The sequence below is a fragment of the Cebus imitator genome, unplaced genomic scaffold, assembly GCF_001604975.1.
Source record: "Cebus imitator isolate Cc_AM_T3 unplaced genomic scaffold, Cebus_imitator-1.0 Scaffold164, whole genome shotgun sequence".
In the NCBI taxonomy this organism is placed as follows: Eukaryota; Metazoa; Chordata; class Mammalia; order Primates; family Cebidae; genus Cebus; species Cebus imitator.
In genome coordinates, this window is record NW_016107479.1 from 328,993 (window position 1) to 350,468 (window position 21,476).

General features: G+C 38.0%; 1 protein-coding gene across 47 annotated transcripts in view; it reads right to left on the reverse strand.

The window, feature by feature from the left end:
• Window positions 1–21,476, reverse strand: part of PTPRD (protein tyrosine phosphatase receptor type D) — a 2,344,803-nt gene that overhangs the window by 60,136 nt on the left and 2,263,191 nt on the right. For all 47 annotated transcript variants that reach the window (XM_037744085.1, XM_037744087.1, XM_017544042.2 and 44 more), the window contains one exon: window positions 7,184–7,359. In XM_037744085.1, the coding sequence (XP_037600013.1) occupies window positions 7,184–7,359 (176 nt within the window). The remainder of the gene's footprint in view (window positions 1–7,183; window positions 7,360–21,476) is intronic.

Below are 21,476 nucleotides of genomic sequence, written 5' to 3' on the forward strand. Positions count from 1 at the left end.
CAAATTACATATCATAAAATTGCTTACCAGTTCATCGAACCATTCAAACACTTTGCAAACTGTCCAATAATTACTAAAAGTGTTTTTTATAAATTTTGTTTGGTGTGTCTGCCAGAAGTTGACATAGGGAGCTGCCCTCAACTTTTCCAATGACTTCCCCCCCACTTAATTGAAAGTCATTAAGTCTCAAGTTTCCGGCACTTTGTCCTAACCAGAGCAGAGCTGTGTGAGGTGCCCCTTCTCACTGCCAAGTAGCACTTTGGTATCAGCTCTTCCCACATGGGCTGGGTTCTACCTCAGCCCTAAACACTCCTGAAAAGCACCTGGATGCCCCCATAGCCCTATAGCCACTTCTGCTTCTGCCTTGGTCTTCCCAGCAGTTGCCTTTGACTCCAGTGTCATCTCTTCTAAACAGTATCATTAGATGACTCAGTGTTACAGTAAAAAGATAATTTATATGTAGCAGCCAATATCAATGCATTTCAATATTTTAACAACCAATACATGCTGGGTATTTAGTGGTGGAATATTGTCCTTTCTAGACATTCTGCTAATAAAGGACACAGAATAACGAAACACTGGACCCTAAACAACCGTAAACATAGAGATTAATGCCTACTTCTGAAAACCTTAGAAATGAGACCGAATCCAGCACAGAAGAACCACAGACACGAATGCAGAGAATGAGAAAGGCTTTGTACAAAGTCATCAGGAGAAAAACTGCATCTCCTCCTCCCATTCCCGCTCTTTACTCAGGCCATGAGGACTCTAATTGGCTTTAAGAGGAATGCTTTGAGCCAGGATCTGTCAGCTGCCTTTCTAAGTAGAGAAGGTGGGGTGGGGAAAGAAGGTAGATAATCCAGAAAGCTAACAAACAGCAAGAAATTGGTGGGTTTCTTTCTCCTTTATCTGACACTGTGTCTGCTGAAAAGAGAAAACCAAGAGTGTGGAACTTGCTAGATAAGGACCCAAACATCCTTTAGATTGCCAACATGAGCATCATTCTTTTTGTTACCAGTGTCCTATTTACATTAAGTATCCACCACTTTCAAAAACAATCCCATACATCACGCCGACTCCAAAGGCAATGTTTGTGCTGCTGGTCCTCAAGTTGCTTAAGGAAAAAAACCAGTTTCTGTTGCCCTAGATAGGCAGCGCTTTAGGCTGCAGTTTGAGAAATTAAATGTTCAAGGCCTTTGGCGCTTCCAGTTCCATTTGGAAAAGGACACAGACCTGGCATTTGGAAAGCATTTGCTCTCCATTAAACTTACCGAACCTTGACAAACCAGAAGGGCCAAGAATTAGTCTGCCACCGGCCAAGGCTGGGCTTTCCAAAACCGATAACAGCAATGAAAACAATAACACTGCCATTTATAATCTTCAGTGGGATTCTGTCAAATTTTAAACCAAAAGGATCTCACAATTTGAAAAGAATCTCAAGCTTTGTTTTACAGGAAAAGAAGAAAATGTTTCACCACAATCTCTTTTTCTACTGCTTTTTGCTCAGAGTTGCCCTCTTAGCCACAAAACAAAATGTGTACGTGTCTACATCTCACCTTCACTGTGTGCTAGGGGAAATTTAATAAGGTGACATTCAAGGACTGGGGAAGACATAGGAGGAGGAATGAGTGGTTATTAGGTCAGAAGTGTCCCACCAGGCAAATGTCAAGTTCCCTACATTGTTAACAAAATGAAGTTAACACCAGCCCAGTCCCTTTGTCCTTGACAGCATCTAATCTCCATTCATTAGCACAAACCACAAAATTTTGGTAGGGCAGGAATTTTCCCATTCTTTGGCCTAAGAGACAACTGAAGTCATGTTGCACAAAACATTTGATCTCCTTTACTAACGTATGGCATCATCTGGTTGGTATGATTCCCTATCTGGAAACAGAAAATGGGACCTAAGATAGCTTGGAAACCAAGAACAGAATTCTTCATCTCTAGCCCTATATTTTCACTCCGAATTGACACAGCCCACATTGGATTACAACAGAAATCATGATCCATTTGATGCGTGTCAAAATTTCACTTCCCATCTCCAACACCTATAACACTAAGGAAGTTACAAACAGCTCTTTAAGTGAATCAACCCCCACCATAAAGCATGCAAGACAAGGTGAGCAATGAGTCTCTACAACAGGCAAGGAATGAAGGCAGGCTGGTGAGGTGAAGTGAAAGTCAGATATACGCTAACCCTGACTAAGCCTTTGAACTTCTAACACTAACCAGGATTACTCAAGAACTTTCTAAGCATGAGACTGATACATTCCCTCTGTGTTCTGTACTTCAAGATGGGAGACAGAGAAGGAGAGAGTCAAGAGCAGATACATAAAGGAAAAAAAGTGCACTAAGTAACACACACTAAATAATAATTTAATGTACACTTAAAAAAGCAGACAAATCCCACCTCGGAGATTCCAAGTCTGTAGGCAAGGCTGCCAATCATGTGCCCCAGTCATCCACAAATAATATCCTTGGAGTGGAAATCCCAGCTGTATACATTTTACTTTCCCTCCAAATGCTTCATTTTTTCCAAACCTTTTCCTCCTTCCATGTGGTTGCTCAGACCAATTCGACTGTGTGCTTACTGGCATGTTATGAAACATGGAAACAATTAGAAACCACATTCTAGGGCACTAGAATGACTTGCTACAGAATCAATGAACTACGCAGAACTTGAGAGGATTTGGCAATAAAGATGGAAACTGTGGAATAAAACCCACTAACAGTATTTCATATTACACAAGACAGTCTACAACAGCTTTCAACTGATCTGTGTGTTTCAGGCAGCAGTCACGCTTTACCTTCAAAATCTCGTTTCTATCATTTTTTAAAAAAAATTCTTTATATGCCCTAATGAAATTCATATGAAATACTCAACATAGACTTCCTTCAGGGTTGACAGCTGAATGTATACACCAGGCAAAGAGTCTTCTTAGTTAAGTTTGGGATTGTTTCAAGGCCACATGTGAAGGGTAGTAATGGCATTTGAAAATCAAAGAACTCATGTTTTCAAGTAATCAACTTAAGTCCTAAGTCATACTTCACACTTAAAAGGGTTTCTTTAGCCATGCAAATACTAAGAATGATCAGTTCTCAAAAAAGATGAAAGGGAAACTTCTAACACCTGCTAAGGAGCCCAGTAGCCTTTTGTCTCAGTGAGCTGTTCTAACTCACCAAATGTATTAATACAAGTGCTGTTGATAAACCTTAGATCTGAGTGACAACTTAAGAGTGAACCAACCAGGCATGTGCTGGCTCAAGCCTGCAATCCAAACACTTTGGGGGCCAAGGTGGGAGGACTGCTTCAGGCCAGGAGTTTGAGAACAGCCTGGGCAACAACGTTACAGTCTAGTAGCTACAAAAAAATTAAAAATTAGCTGTGGGTGGTGGTGTGTGCCTGTAGTCTCAGATGTTCAGGCAAGATGGCTTGAGCCCAGAAATTTTAGATTACAGTGGGCTATGATCACACCACTGCATTCCAGTCTGGACAACAGAGTAAGAATCTGTCTCTAAAAGAAAAACAAAATTGCATGAACCAGGCTGAGGCAAAGCAGACAGCTTGAAAAGAGAGATGGGCTCTAAGGCAGGAGAATTCCCTAGTACCATTAAATAACCAAAAAAGGGGAGAGGGAATGTAAAACTGAATCATAAAGAAACGTATCTTCAGCGACAGTTATCACGACATGTAACCCTTGTCTATATCCCTTATGATTTTCATGTCGTATTATGGTCAGTGTAGCAGCCAGAATGTTCTATTTTGGTCTGTTCCCCGACTGATCTCCCTTCTGGAGATCCTGTCCTGGGGAAAACCAAGTGGAAAAGAATCTCATGGTCTGAGCTCTACTCTCCTCCTGACCAAAATGCATGGATGTGCCACACTGGGAAATGTGGGCAGAATTAACTATGTTCAGTGACTTGGAGAGGTTGGGATTAATCGTCAACCACAAAGAAAGAGACTCTTCTCATTTGAGAACAAAGACTGAATTATTTGGAGGCCATCCTTTGGGGAAACTGAAGTTGTCACTGTAAACCCCCCAACTGCTTAACCGAGCAATACCACTTAAGACTCATCGAGCCACCTTGCCACATCCTCTATCTCAGACAATACCCATAATTACCCTTCCATGTAATCTAATAAAGGAAAAAATGAGAATCTGAGGAGTCAAGTAAACTTGCTCATTGCCACACAGCTAGTAGGGACTCGAGTTGGCATTTGAACTCAAGACATCTGACTGCAAAGTGCCGTACTTGGAACTGTCCCGCAGCTGTCCTCTCTCATGGTGGTATCCCCATGCAATCTTGTATAATATCAAGCTGTCTTCTCTTTTTCTCCCCTCTTCCCTGCCACAAATCTATGGTCAGTGGCATCTAGCATACTTCTAATTCACAGAAGCGTTTACAACACGTACACATGTTTTCTTAATGTACCAGGGGAATAAATATTATTTTAAGAACCTGAGCCTTAATATAAATAATGACATTTCAAGCTTCAGCTCTTAGAGAGGCAATCTGTTTAAACTACCTGGACCACCTCCCTTTATGAGGAAGGCTAGTGGCACTTCCCCTCATAGGGCCAGGCTAGTTCAAATGTCTGCTTTGAAGCTGGCTGCTGGGAATTGAGAATTCACTGAGTCCAGAGGTCAGCCCACAGAACCCACCACGTTCCTAAAGTCTGGAGCTATAGATTTCGTTAACAACTCACTCCCTATTTATAACATTGCTTTTAAAGTGAAAGCCAATTCAAGCTCTTGTTTGGGAATCCAGGAATGGCTTCCCCTTTCTTCTGGCTACTTTAAGTAAAAGCAATTGTATAGGGAAAGAGTGAGATGGGAATGATGGGAGGGAGGAAGACGGAAGAGCAGAGGAGACAATATGAGGCTCCAGTGCTGTGTTAAATCTCACCAGGACACTTGGTCATTCAGTCTCAAGTGTGCTAGACTGGAGAACAAAGGGCTTTTGGGCCTTGAGGCCGAGGCCTCCTGTGTAATGTCAGATTGGTGGTGGCTCAGAATCCCCAACCGCCTATTGGCTTATGCAGGTCATCATAAGTCTGGGTACAGGCTGAACCACTACAGAATAAAAATCACGAGACAGCATTTTAATTGGCCTCCTTAGGCCATTTAACAAAGGAGAAAGCTAACCTGCAAGAGCAAAGAATAATTAATGAAGGGAGCAAACAGAGGTTCATTTAGCAACTTCCAAATAAGTTCCTCTGGCTGAGGGGGGTTGGGAGGGAAGGTAGCCTGCAACAGAAAGATAAACTGTAGGTATTTAAGTCACAGTGCCTTCCGCCAAGAACTGCTCATTACCATCAGATGGTGCAGTGGCAGTGGGGCCAGTTAGAACTAACTTTATTATTAGAAGCAATTAGGGAGAAAGGGGGCAGAAATTCATTTGGTTATTTCAAAACAAGTTTCTGTGCACAGTTTAATGAAGGCCTGCAGTGTCAAGATAAAATGTGTGTTTTACCGAAAACAGCTTTTGCAAATGACTGCTTGTTACCAGCAGTTATCTCTAGGCAGAACAGACCCGGTAGGTTGGATTTACATGCATGCAATAATACAATAGTTCAGCTGTCTCAGCTTCACAGAAGTGTCAACAGGCAGTATGGCCTGATGGTACAGCACGTGTGTTCTGGAGCCAGAGTGTCTGTCTTCAATTCCTAGCCCTGACTTTGGTAGCTGAATGACCTTAGGTAAACTTTCTGTACTTTTCTGGGCCTCAGTGTACTCACAGGTAAACTGGAGGTCACAGTAGTGTTTCTTGTAATGTTAGACATTGTTATAGTTATTAAGTGTTATATCCAAGGATTGCTTGAAAGGAGAGTTGTTTTCAAAGAAATTGCTTGTTATATTGGAGTTACCTTAAGTACAAATCGAGAACAGATCCATTTACATCTTTTGAATGGGGTTTGCATGTAAAGTATGACAGTTGTCTTGAGAGTCTGTCATTTTTATCTTAATTCCTTTTGAGACAATATTTCAACATCTCTATACAATTCAGATGTTTTGAAATGATCTAATTGCTTTTTTGGTTTGCTAAACCAACCACATATACTGCTTTTGATTTCCCACCTTTGAGGTTACAGTTGTGGCTTTTTAATATTTTTTTATGTCCGAGCTTTCCCCTTATAAATCTCTTGGGCAGCTCTTCAATTGTCCCTCATGTATGCACCTAGGAGTACAGAAACTGCCATGCATTGAGCTTAGAAGAACATTTATAGAACCTCAACTCTCATACATAGGGAATCAGGTTTTCTCTCTTTTAAATATCCTTTCTGAAACTATCATAACCACAGTAAAAGAGACCTTTCACTTGCAGTTTCAAATTCTGTCTTGAATGTCCTCAACACTTCAATGGAAGTATCTGCTATCTTCAATGAAGTTTCAGATACCCCCTTCATTAAATTCTCAAGGTTAAAGGTTGATTTTCTTCAGATGGCTACAATAGGTACACATGTACTCAGGAATATGGTACACCGCTTACCCATTATTTTCTAGTCTTTCAAATCAACAGCATTTAACTAATGTGCCATGCACCATAATATTGGACTCATATGATGAATAAAACTATTTTCTTAGACATTACCAAGCAATGACTCCATTATTAAAATCTACTCATTTTGGAGAAGTTTAAACTAGCAAAATGCCCGCTATGCATTTATGTGTTTTCTCAGCCGTGTATTCAGCCACATCATTTTTCCAGCTGCCCTGACTTAAATTATTTGCATTAGTATAAATTAAGAGCCTCTTTCACAGAATTTAAGTCTTACACTGCAGATTACAAGAAAGAAAAAGTTGACAATAGCAGAAGTACATATTGGTGGGATTCTCCTCAAAGCCCGTGGGTTCCTGTTCAATGGTGTTTCTGAAAGAGGTTCACGCTAATACTTATTTTCTCTAACCAAGTTTTGTATTCCTCTGAATAATCCTTTTTTTTTTTCCCTTTAGCAACCACACACATCATAACAGGGGAGAATTTCTTCTTTGAAATTCTTTTTTGAAATAAAGAGTTTTAAAGAACACTTTAATTAGAGTTGTTGATGTCCATTCATAGTTAGTATCTGTTAGAAAGTTAAGCCTTAGGGAAGGGTTAGATTCTGAACAGAATAAAATATGCAATATACAGACTCTGAGGGAAAATTTTTAAATGGAAAGAGGTGGATACTTATGCTTACCCTTGATCTTTCTTCTAGTTTTGTCATCATGACCACTGTGGCACTCCGTTGCTCCCATATCATTCTCCAAAAGTCCCCAAATGTTTCGGGGAGAGATCCCTGTGTTGCAATATAGGCATTTTGTTTCCTATAGCCATCTATGTAGTTGGCATTCACGTAGTCACTTCCTGGGATTCCTGGAAAACAAGGAGTCTTATTCAACCAGGTGTGCACATCACAAGAGTAAACAGTCTGGGACGTGACCCAATGGCAGTGCTAGCTCACTGTTCCACCTAACACTAGAGGAGTCACAATATATTGCAGGTAGAATTTTAATCAAGATTAAAAATGTGTCCTATTAGAACCATCATGTTACGAAAAAGGTATACAAACAAGTTTCAGGTCTTTTCAGTATGACAAAGAACAAAAAATACAACAGATGGTTCATAGAACGCCTTTTCTCTCGCTGGTTATCAGTTTTCTCTGTTGCACCAGCAAAAAAAAATAGTTTGCAAAGAACAATAAACAATCTGGTAACATTCCTCACCCATGTGCTTCCCCACACCCAGACAAAAACTAGATAAAAGAAGGCCCGAGTCTGAAAATGCAAGGGTGGAACACACCTAACAGTGAACCATTCTTTGTAGATTTAGTTAACAGGAAACTCATATGTAAACTCATTTAATTCTCACAATAACTCTATGCAGTAAGTCCTGTCATGATTATCCTTTTACAAAGAAGAAAACTGAGGTGCAAAGAAATTTTAAAAAGTGAGCAAACTGCTGAAGTTGGTGGAGTCAGGTTTAATCATAGGCTAGTTGTCTGCATCTTTATCTCTGTAAAATATTGCTTCTCATTTAAAACTCGTGATTTGTTTTAAGCAGCACACAAACTTCTTGGATTAGGACAAATGCCTCCTAATTGGAAGTCCAACTTTTTCTTTGGTCTTCTCCAGTTTTTTCCCTATCTAATAGGAGATCAATTTTAAGAAATTTATTTCAGACACTGTAGTGTCTTCAAACCCACCAATGGCTTCCCTTCATACTCCAAATAAAATCCAAACTCTGAACACTGCTTACAAAGCTCTGCAACTTCCCAGACTCATCTCACTCCACTCACCTCCTTGCCTTTGAAACTCTAGACACTGGCCTGCTTCAGTTATTAGAAAACATTAATTTCCTTCCTTAGCTCAATCCATATCCCAGAATATACTGTCTCCTTCCCATCACATAACACCCAGCCTCCATCCCAGAAGGCCTGCCCTGGAGTACCTTAATACATCAGAACTCCCTTGAAAACCCTTTATACTATTGATTACAAGTGGTAATTATTTATTAACTTGTTGGTGAATTTGCTTATTGCCTATTTTTACCATGTCTCTTTTATTCACCTTTGCTACCCTAGTGACAAAAAATAGTAAACAATTTGCCCCAGTGCCAACATTTAATAAGTAGCAGAGATACAATTTAATGTAGATACTGTGATTTAAAGCCTAGATTTCCATCAACACATGCCTTTAAGACAGAGAGAGGCAAATTTGAGCTTCTTCCAAGAAGAGTAGCCACAGTGAATAAGGGAATCAAAGCTACTCCATATGGGAAAGAATGTATATTATAGCCTAGCAAAGGAAATGATAGGAATTGGGGATGAGAGCTGCCTGTGAGAATAAGAAGAGAGGTTTAGATTTACTCTGTTGAGTTCCAAGTTTTAAATTCTGAAGGATATAACTACAGAGATGTGGCTTTCATCTCTAAGACAATAAAGCATTTTCAAATGGCCAGAATCGAAAAATGAGTAAATTTCCATGGAAGGTAGTGAGTTGGCTATCTCTAGGCAGGAACAAGTACATTATAGGAATATCTGTATGATATGGGAGTTAGCACTAGAACTTCTGCACAATCCCTTCTATCCCTGGGAAATATGAGTCTTGAATTATGGGGTAACTATTTTTTTTCTTTATAATGAAACATATGTTTCCAAGCTAAAATTGTCAGATTGCACTGACTGCCACTTGCAGTGACTTTGACTGCTTTTCTGATTCCAGTTGTAAAGCTGATCCTCTCAAGAAAGGTAATGAAAGTCAGATGGAAGCTACTGCACTCTGAGATGAACACATGGGTATGGAATATCACCAGCATTAGCTGAAAAGCCTTTTGAGCAAAACGTGAAACGCACAGTTGGTTGTAACGTTATTCATCTATTACAGCTACTCAAGAAGCAGTTGGGGTTTTGGCAGCCCTTTGTTGATAAAGATCCTATTCCTCCCCAACACCAGATTATTGTAGATTCAAATGACAGTTTAAATAAAATTCTCAGGTTACAAACATGGGGAAGTACACACATCTTACATATCCATAGGATTTGGTTCTGAACCAAGAATGAATCCATCTAACAGGAAAAACCCACTTTCTAAATTTTAATTTCCCATTAAAGAACTGATAAAAAGGATTCTGGCTAAGGGCCTCACTCAGCTGCCAGTATACAGGAAACTTTTTTCCAAGAAAAATCAGAATGGAGAAATCTGGGCTAAATGACTCAGAAAATGCATCAAGTAGGCCCTTTGCCACCTCCCCCCTTATCAAGGAAAACAAATGTGTCAGAATGATGCATCTGAGGACAGAGAAGATGCACAGGAGAATCATTCCCAAAGACGGGGAATCAGACCCACCCCACCCTCTTTGCGTAAATGTTAATCAGTTATTATGTAATGAACTGTTTTTTTTTTTTTTTATATATACTGCTCAAGTTTGAATAATAAATACTTTTTGTTTTACAAGGAGGGGATAGGCTGCTACTCAATAATGGTTGTACTTCCCAGGATAAGAATACAAAAATGTTGCCTGAAGACTACTAGGCACCAGGGATTAATACTACCACTAAATGCTTTAAGAATTTAAGAATTTGGTCCAAGTGTGGTGGTTCATGCCTGTAATCCCAACACTTTGAGAGGCTGAGGCAGGAGGTTCACTTGAGCCCAGGAGTTTAAGCCAGCCTGAGCACCATGGTGAGATCCTGTCTCTACAAAAAATAAGAAATAAAAAATTGGGCTTGCATGGTGGCTCACGCCTATCATGTCAACACTTTGGGGAGTCTGAGGCAGGAAGATTTCTTGAGAACAGGACATGACAAGCCTGGGCAACATGGCAAAAAGACCCTGTCTCTACAAAAACTAAAAAATTGGCTGGATGTGGTGGTGCACACCTGTAGTCCCAGCTACCTGGGAGTCTGAGGTGGGAGGATCATTTGAGTCCAGGAGATCAAGGCTGCAGTGAGCCATGACTGTACCACCACATTTCATCCTGGGCAACAGGGCAAGACTGTGTCTCAAAGAAAAAGAATTAATATTTTGAAAAATAAGTAATTGAAAAATTTTAAAATCGAATACCTCGTACAGCAAATTATTAAGCCAATGCTTTATATCCTGAAAACAATGCTGAGGCTCCTTTTATATTTTGATACCTAATTTGTTAGAAGGTAGTACATGGAATGAAAGCCTCCTTCTGACAAATCTCTTTACCCGCTCTGGTGAAAAGACATTTCAGGTAAGTTCTCTCTCACAGGTCCTCTGCAATGTGGAGATGTGAGAGATGGTTATGTTCTCCAGAAGTTCTAAGATCTAATGAGTCCTGTATTCATAAAGCCCAATATAACATACTGTGCAGAAAGATGAAGAAGAAAAATTTTTAGAAAGGATGGTGGCTTGTCCTAAAAATATTAACCCCAGATTGGAAGCTGAAGTTAATCAGCAGTCCATTTCAAGTAGATGAGACTGGTTTTTAACGTGACATATTTAGAAAGACTTTTCAACCAACACTGTGAAAATAAACAATATGCTGCTTTCCAAATGTTTTGCTGCCATGAAATGCTTCTTCAGTAGTTCTTGATTAGGATGTTTCTGCTGGAAGGCTGGATCTATAACATTCTTTCACTTTTTGGGGGTGACTTTCTCTAAGGAGTGCATATTTGTTTATTTAATTTTCAATTCCCTGCCTTTTCCAAAAAATGATTTGCTTCTGCTAATGCAACATTAATCACAGTGCACTTCTAATCCAAGAGAAGTATGTGAGAATTAATTGAATTCCTTTGGGATTATGAAGGATAGAAATTTAACTAGAAATGTAGTACTGAAAGAGTATAGAGTTGCTATAAATTAGGTGATTGCTTTTTGTTCTTGGAGTCCAGGAGATCTTCCTTCAATACTAGAATAACAGTGCTTGATTTGTTTTTTGGGGTTATCTGTTTGCTTGTTTTTTTTTTTTGGATTGAGGAAGAACTTATTAAAACAAAAGGAAAATGACAAAGATGTTTGCCTTCTGTTCCTCATAGGCAAAATCTTAGAAGATACTGGCCCTGCTGCAGAAAGTCTGTCTTGGATTCAGTTGGTCTCAGAACAGCTTATATCTAAGACTGGTTCTTCCCTAGGAGTCCGTGGCTGTATCGCATTTATAACACTGAGTGGGTTTTCATGATTTCTCATGCATTGTTTCATGTGCATTCTCTAATTAGTAACAGTCATGTCAGTAGTTCTGACATCATAAATGTTTATCCTTCTAACCTTATACATGAGAAACCTAAGGCTAGACCCTCTAACATCATATTCCATCAACATGCCCCCTTCCTGTGTTAAAGTGTATTTCCCCAGCTAATGAACTGTTCTTTCTTGTGGCATTTAAAAATATTACTTAGATGCTTTATGCTGGGTCTCTGTGTTTTGGGCTAACTAAACCTGCAGCTATAAACACAAGCCTGTAAAACCGGCAGAGACTGTGATAGGTGATTGGTAGAGCTGTGCTTCTGTTGTCCTTCATGCACAACAAGCCATAGCAAACAGCTATTTGAACAGAAATAGGCAAGCTTTAGGTTCTTATTTTATTTGCTGTTGATTGCTACTTACAGTTTCAGTGGAAAAAAAATAAGCCTGGACATAGACTTTGAATAATTGGGCCATGTGGATTTTTTAAAATCACCAAGAAGAAAAAAGACACCCAACTTGCCATGGATTTGATTTTTAAAGTCAGAAGGTAATTTGATTTGAAAAGATATCTTTTGTTGAAAAGGTGTTGCTAATGATAAGGGGTTTGTAATAAAGCCTTAAGCCCTGACATTAAGTGAAAAAGCAGGATGCAAAATGGTACATGAATTATTTGTGAAATCAAGTAATCCTAAGGGGAAGGTTCACAATTTTGCATTACATTACACTGTAGGTAAAGTTGTGTGTGCATTTTAAAGTCTTGGGACAATACCAAGCACTTGGTAAGAATTTAAAGAAACTGACCAGGAAACCTGGACTCCTGTGTAGGGCTGCTGGTAGTTTACTCTGTGACCTTTGGCCAGCTACTCAACTTGTCCAGACCTGTAATTGCTTATTTGCTAAACAAGGCGTGCTGGACAAATTGATTCCCTCAAGTCCTTTTGAGTTCTAAAATAAGGTGTCTCTCTGTGCTATTCTTAACCTTCTTGGACTTGGAAATCACTGTGAAGTTATTTTCAGATAAATAGAGGCTTTGTGTCTCTCAGATTAGGTAGGAATGTACTCTGATGCTCTTTCAAGCAGATTCCTATTGCTTCTACCTTTGATGTTCTCAGATGAGATTTTTCAGTGAGGCTGCTACTTCATAGCTTGATTGGAAACTGATGGAGCAAAAAATAAGCAAAAAACAAGAGGAAGCAGTGGTACTAGGTGGTCTGTCCATGGAAAGAAGCTTGCCTTGGACTTTCAGGGGTGAGAATAACTACAAGGCAGCCTTGGAGGGAAAGCAGAATCCCACCGTGGCTCCAATGGATGCTGCTGCACTGCAGAGATGGAGATGCATGTTCAGCTGAGCAACTTCCTCTGCTCCAATTCACAATTTGGCTTCAAATCCCAGGTACTTTTGTTTTCTTTAAGTTCTACAAACCCCTAATGAAGTAAGGACTGTGTCAAAAAGAAACTGCTTTTTGGTAAACCAGTTTGTTCTCTGTCATAAGACAGAGGTACTCAACACCCAATAGAGCACAAAAGCTACCTTTTATTTGGTAAATAATGTCCCTGCCTCTACTCTAACCCACAAACAAGAAAGCATTACAATATTGTATTGCTGGTTAAGACCTAGAATGCAATTTTTGCCACATTCACAATGTGGCAAAAATGTTTACTTTGCTATCACCAGCAAAACTAGAAAACAAAATAGAAAAACAAAATCTAATAAAACTTACCAAGTAAATGGATTTAATTCTAAAGGACACAGGCCTTTCCCCTCACCCTTCACTTGTACAATGACAGCCATCCATGGCTGCATCAAACCTGGTGACATGAAGGATTCTTTTTGCAACACAGAAAATAAAGCAAACATTTATTGCAAAGGCACAGTCTATTATTTGCCAGGGTATCCCCTGATATAGCTGCAGTCTTTTCATGTTGCTACAAAACACATACATTTAAAAAAAAATGCCTTGTTCTGTAGGCACCATAGCTCAACCCCACAGTGAGCTAATGGAGAAACAGATGAAATTCAGAGTATTGTGAACCCAACCTGCAACTCCTCATTAATGTATGTCTTCCTCTACTTGATTTTCCATACCCCCACAGTGCTGAGGAGGCTGGGTTTTGAGAATGGACACAGGGAGGTAGATGGGTGATTGAAATGTCTTTGAATACACTGCAAGATCGTCAACATGAGTTGGGGAATTATCGTCACGTGTGATAGAGGGGCACGCTTTATGGTTAGATAGCAACTTGCCTTAAAATAAAGCAGATGTTAGGCCACTGAAGTGGACCTTTTCAGCCACATCATGGAGTTGTGGTCCAATTAGCTTATACTAATAAGGGGGAAATTAGTACAGAGGTTCATCAAGCAATGAAGTAGTCACACTCAAGCATTAGACATGGCTACAGAAGCTCTGTATGTAGGAAACACTCAGAGGCTCAGTCTTCTCATCACTAATATGAATATCATGATTAAAAAGTCTTGGAACCAACACCTCTGTGAGAATTAAATGAATCAATACATCTGAAATTTCCAAAATGTCATATGGATTTTAGCCATTATTATGATTGATGTAATAAACACAAATGGAAAAAGTCTACTTATTCTTAAATACTGATAAAAAGTAATTCCAAATCTGGAAGGCTCCTTTCAGGCTTCTACATTTTAAAAAGTTATCAGACAGGATAAAAGCAATTATTTTACAATTTCCCAGCAATCTACTACCTGTACCTGTATTCTAACAACAGGGCCATAGATGACATAGGTTTCTCTACAGCCTCAGAGTAATGAAGCGTAGATTCATTAGAGTAAGCGTAGATTCATTAGATGTACATTAAAAATTAAAAAAAAAATAAACCCCAAAAAACAAAAAACAAACTCCAGTGAGCTAAAGACAACAGGGATAAAAATAAACTCGCTCCCAGAGCTTTGTGATTTTACTATTTGATTAGCTTTCTGAGAACAAGAGTAAAGTTAAAAACAGCACAGCTAGCCATTCCTTAAAAATGCTTTTTCTCTTTTTTGGGTAAGAAACATCAGCAGGTATAGTCTAAGGTAGGAACTAGGGAATAACAGATATAACAGCACTTGCTTGGCTACATGTAAGAGAAAGATGCCATTTACACAGCTCAAATTAGATAGCATATAGAAAGACTGCAAGCATCCTGAGAAACTGCTGCAGGTCTCCCAGATTAAGTGCTATCTAGCTTTCTATTTAAAACAAATCAAGCTATAAAAAATTTGTCTATTCACCACATCTCAAAAAAATGCTTTTATGTATTTTTTGAAAACATACCCTGAAATAAAATGATGAAATTCATCACAGTTATAAACAATTAACTTGAAAACAGAAAGACTGAAAATGCTAAAGAAATCATGCTATCAGCCTAAATCAATGATTGATGTTCTGAACAGTATGAGAGAAATGAACTCGACCAATAATTGGATGGGATTTATTTTTTTAAATGAGTTTTTTAAGGGATAGGGTATACATTCTAACAACTTTCCTTTAGTACCTTAAACAGAATTTCAAGAGCAAAATAAAACAAACACCAGGTGCTAACAAGCTATTCACTAGTGACTGGGAAAGAGGGGGAGAGAAATCCAGAGGGCAAAAAGGGGATCATATTTATTGAGGTTGTATGGGGAGGAGCACACAGCAGCTATCAAAGGACTTCTTTATTGGATTAAATAATTGTAATTGTTTTGATATTAAACTTCATATGGAACATTTATATTCACTATAACATTCCATTAGAAGATGTTGGACAGGCTGTATTAACATATTTTCCTATTTTTTGGTTTTGTTTTTACTTATTGAAAATACATCCGGTTACCAGATATGCCCCCTGCCCAAAAAAAGAAAAGAAAAAGATATTTCACACCATGGGTACAATGTGAAATTGGGGAATACGATAGCATGTGCTGACAGCTGTTTTAAATGAATCGCTATAGACCTACCCACAGAACACTCTGCAGAAGAAAGGCTAAGACGAAACTGAAACAAGAGCACTAGTGTGGTGGCAAATGATGGATAATATTACAGAAGGAATAACAGCAGTTTCTTGTTTTTATTTATTTATTTATTTATTTATTTATTTATTTTTTTTTGAGGCGGAGTTTCACTCACGTTACCCAGGCTGGAGTGCAATGGCGCGATCTCGGCTCACCGCAACCTCCGCCTCCTGGGTTCAGGCAATTCTCCTGCCTCAGCCTCCTGAGTAGCTGGGATTACAGGCACGCGCCACCATGCCCAGCTAATTTTTTGTATTTTTAGTAGAGACGGGGTTTCACCATGTTGACCAGGATGGTCTCGATCTCTTGACCTCGTGATCCACCCGCCTCGGCCTCCCAAAGTGCTGGGATTACAGGCTTGAGCCACCGCGCCCGGCCTATTTATTTATTTTTAACTGGATTTATCTTAGAGGCAGGGATTCCATGTGAGCAGGTTTCTCACCTTAAAGGTGCTAAATTGCCCATCTCACAAATAATCAAGTTATCATAATATCATCTACATTATTTATGTTGGAATTTTTTTGAATTGTTCCTGTTTTGCAAATCAAACAGCAGATGATATATTTTGAACTTCCATGTAAAATAATAGATTCTTCCCACTGTTGAAATTTGTAATGCTATTATGGGTCCGGTTTCCATTTATCAAGCCTCAGCATTTTCTTTTGCATCACAGAATACTTCAAATAGATGCAGCTTTCTCATTTGGATATTATTAATTTTTTCATAGATGATATACCAAAGAAATTCCATCTGCAGCTAAAAGTTCCTATCTATAGTAATAATAAAATGCATAGCACTTATGATAATCTTAACAATTCCCAATATTTATTAGGCAGTTTCTTTGTGTCAGGTGCTCTTCTAGGGGCTTTACATATATTTATTTAATCCTCCTAGTAAATCTAGGAAGTAGGGACTATTAATAATCCCATTATACAGATAAGGAAACCAAGGCACAACAACCTGTCCAAGCAAGCTCTGCAGAAGCAAGAAGACCTCAGGATGCTTTTTAGGAAAGAGGTTCCTGAGTAGCATAGAGGCCCTTCTAAGAAGGTACTTATTAAAGAGATGAAGTGAATAAGCATATTAAATTTTGAAACTTTAAATATATGACCCTTTCTAAAAGAAAAAATTAACACACTGCTCTGATCATAATGTGTTCTCACAAATTCATACGTTAAACTTAATCACCAATGTGATAGTATTGAGAGGTGGGGACTTAGGAAATGCTCAAGTTGTCAGGGCAGAGCCCTCATGGGTAAGATTAGGATCCTTATAAAAGAGCTTGAAAGATAAAATTTGCCCTTTTTCTATCTTTTTGGCCATATAAGGACACATCATTCTTTCCCTCAGGGGAATGTAGCAAGACAAGGCACGGTCTTGGAAGCAGAGAGACTGGGCCCTCACCAGACAGTGAGCCCGCTGCCACCTTGATCTTAGACATCCCAGACTCCAGAACTATGAGAAATAAATTTCCATTGTTTATATATTACCCAGTCTGTGGTATCTTGTTACAGCAGCACAAATGGACTAAGGCATGGATCCCTATTTTACTAAGCTTTTTAAAAAAAATCAGATTCATAAGCCCTAGTGTTAAAGAATGCATATTACATACTAGGTTTATTCTTCATCACGTCTAACCCTCTCAAGGATAAAACCATTTAAATCTGTTTTGGTGAGCGTCACATGGTAGCCAATAATCCTATTTAGAATAAGCCCACTTTTTTTTCCTTGAAAAAGCTAATCTCATACTGTCTAAGCTTTAATATTTATTTGCTCATTTATATTATCTTTTGATCTTAGGATTTAGACTCAATGTTCAGAATTTTGGAGATGGCAGAAACTGTCTTACACTTTCTTGTTTTATGAGAAAACAACTAAAGACACCAAGTCATAGGTTCTTCCTAAACTGGAGAATGGGCTTGAAAAGACATTGTGTATCCACAAACTTTCTGAAATTAGTGTACAAATAAAGTATGTAAATGCTCTTTGTTTTTAAGTGGGGTTTAAAATGTTCAAGACATTATCAAAAGGATCCAGCTTCCCCAAAGAGTTACTGTTAATAGCATTAAGTGAAATGCTCAAGGACACCTTGTTGTTTAAACTGAAATTCAGTTTTCAGTTTTCTGTGTGTTTATTCAGTATTCTTCCCCATATACCTTAAAAAATGAGATTACACAAACAAAGAAACAAACCTGAAAATCATTTCTGTGTCATTTATTCTTTGGAAAAATTCATTCTGACTGGAGTCTAAGAACACAACTGAAGACCTCTAGTTCTAAGATTTCTAACATAAGTGTTTCAAATGTATATTTCAAAATTCTTAGACAATCTTCCCAGCCAAAACGGCATCGCTTTTGAATTAGGTTTGATGTACATAGGCAGGGCTATGAGGACTTCAAAAACGGCTCTGGGCCTGCGCGGACTAATGGGAAGAACAGCTGCCTTAACAGTGACATGTATTAGTATTTCAACTTTGTCACTTATTAGTTATGGATCATACATAAGTTTGTTGACTTTTAAAATGCTTTGGTTTCCTCATCTGTAAATTTAGAGCATGACTACTAGCTTTGGGGGTTGGGCCTCCATAATGTGGTGCTCGGCACGTGATAGATAACCAGATAATCATATCTATTATAATGTCTTATCTTTGTTGCAGAATTGAAAAATAGCATTTTAATTTTGCTTTATATTTGGACTTGGCTAACACTTTTCTACAAATCCATGCCAATGTGGCTTTTAAAACAAAATGTTAATTATAATCCTACTAATGAAAACATAGTACTGGCAGCAGTGAAGATTAATTATACTTTAGAACAACCACCTCTTTTTTATCCAGGACTGCAATAATTAATTTTTGCTAATTACAAGGCATTATAATAAATAACCTCCCACTAATTGATATTCCTTGGCTAATAAGAAATTAAAGATACATAAAACAATATTTGAGGTAAGCAGATCACCTGTATTATCATTGGGTATACATCCACTTGACGTTTGTTCTGCAATCTATGACTCTGATCTATTTGAATGATGGATTTGATGATTCCCCATACGGTGTCCCTGCCTCAGGTTAGCCATGCCATAAAATAGGAAATGAAATAGGAAATAGGAAATGAAGTTCTAAAATCTATTTATGTTATCCATAGGCTAATGCCAAAAGATAAAACAGATTTTTAGGCAGAAAGATAAGATTGGGCTTTTCAATCCATGGTAAGTAACTTAAGACACTCTCACATCCTGCATCAGTAGGAAAGTATTATTAGTGATGTGGGCAAATGAAGCCCCAGACCAGAAATCAAAAGAGCTGGATTCTAGAGAGTTATATAATTTATATGCTGTGTGACTCTGGGCTAATCCTGTCTGAGCTTCAGCTTTCTCATCTATAAATGTGAATACCTATATATTTAGTAAAATAATTATACTGCTGCTTCATTAGCCTGCTGTGTACAGCAAATAAAACAAATGATAGAGATAACTCTTACAAGTCAGAAATGAAAGAGATTACCACAGAGAAAACTAATGCTCAGAGTCAAGGTGACCTAGCTAGTTAGTGACCCAAGCTCAGATTTCCTTGTTCTTCATCTTTTGGTTTGTCCATTTTCTTTTCTTATTTTAATAAAAATATACTTTCTGAACAACTGTGGATTCTACAAGTGTAAGCATAATACAACATATCCTGTTTACACACTTTAAAGTATTAGCCTCCATTTAGTCTTTATTTGAAAATATTTATTGTTTCTTTCAGATGGGGTCTGGCTCTGTCGCCTAGGCTAGAGTGTAGTAGAGTGATCTCAGTTTACTGTAACCTCCACCTCCCAGGCTCAAGCAATCGTCCCACCTCAGCCTCCTGAGTAGCTGGAATGATAAGCACATAACATCATACCAGCTAGTTTTTGGTAGAATATATTTATCTTAACTCATTAAAATAAATCCTATTGCCCTCTTCTTCAGGAATTACTATTTTCTCTTAAGAACTGCTTAAACATAGATGGGATGCCAATGGTAATTGCATTGTTCGAAAATTCAATTCTGTTTCGATACTGCTTACCCTATAATTAAACAATTGAAACCACTTTGTAATTAGGACTCTTTTGAATTTATTCTGCATTTTTCCTAGCCTAAATAAAATGACTGTGATTTGGTAAGATGTCACCAAGTGTCACTGTTTTCAAAAAGTTCAATAAGCACATTAGTGCCCACACACAATTCCTGATTCTTTTAATTTTTCCCCGTTATTTTCAGCGGAAGGAGGGTACACACTTGCTCTATTAAACAAATATAAAAACAATATCAATCACTGTGGCCACTTTGGTTTCTGTTGTTGTTGTTCTAATGTCTATCAGATCACTTTGCAAAATAATCTAAGGAGTGACTAGCACCACTGAGAGAATAGAACAAAAACTCCCAAATTAAAACTCTAGGCCAAAGCCACTGAAGTTAGTAACACTGGTTGGAACGCAAAACAAGCACATTACGTTGTATAAATTGTACATGAAGTCACTTAATATTTCAATATACTAAAAGCTGGCCCTATATTATCAAAGCTGTCTTTAGAGAAGAAGTCTCAATTAGTGGCTCTGTGGTTCCAGTTGCCAGTATTTTCTCTTCTGTGTTTAAGATACAGGATGATTGACTGCCCTCCTGAATACCTGCTGGTTAGGGCTTAGTTTAAGATAAAATGCTGTTCATGGTTGTAATTTAGATTAAAGCTCTCTATAGCTCATAAACTTCAATTAAATACTTCTAACCTTTTGCATAACACAACACTGAAAGGCATTTGGTTTTTAGGTCAGCTCTAGATTTAGGGTATATTTGTGAACACGGAGCTATAATAAGGCAGGTTTTGGTGTGATTCAAGTGCTTCTGCTTTTACACTATAAAACCAGCATAGGAATGAAGTGTGCATAGTTTCTAACCATCATAATCAATATACCAGGAGGTATATTTTTTTTATCCCTCACCATACTTTACTGTTAAGATGTGGAAAATAACAGGTTAAGAAAAATAATGACAAAGTGAGCAAAAGTACAGGGAAGTGTAGTTATTGAAAGACCTAATTCTTGGTGGAAACAATGCTACAATACAGCAAAGGCAGACTGACAACTTCTCCAGGCAAGATCATGTCAAATAGATTCTCAACTTACATTCATTTATTTCTATAATTTGCCTTGCTTTGGCTAATGGAAAAAAGATTTCTCTCTGCTATTTGTGGCTCAGTTTACTTTTTTATTTATTATGGGCATGATTTAAGAGACTTGAGACCAAAAAAAAAAAAAAAATCCTATTATTTTCACACTTTAAAATGGAAAACATATAAATGTAAGGTAATCATCCGCAAATATTAATTACAGTTTTTAAACAGAATTTGAAAATAAGCAATTACTCACTTGACATTATTATGCCTGATCTAGTATTGGTAAAATGTCAACAAATTTAAATCATTGTTTTCAGTGTGGAAAGAGGCTAACTCTTGAACACCTAGTATCTTTGGGTGCCTAAAAAAGGGATTGTAGTATTTTCCACCATCCAAAGTAGATTTATTATGAGAATTTTACTAAATATATCTATGTGAAACAATGCCACATTGAGGTAGGGAGGGCCATAGGTATAGGACTGTTCAAATGCTGAAAGATAGTTTTTCTTCCCAAAAAACTGGAAACAAAGGTATTAATAGCCTATGGTGCTTACTGAGAAAGCTTTTAAGCAGTTTCACTTTCAAATAAATTTTGGACACTGAGGAAGCAGGTAGGAGATGTGGTCAGATTTACAAAATAAAGCAGTGGTCATCAGAGATTTCGGAAGCAGAAAAAAGGGACAGGTATTCGAATAACTAC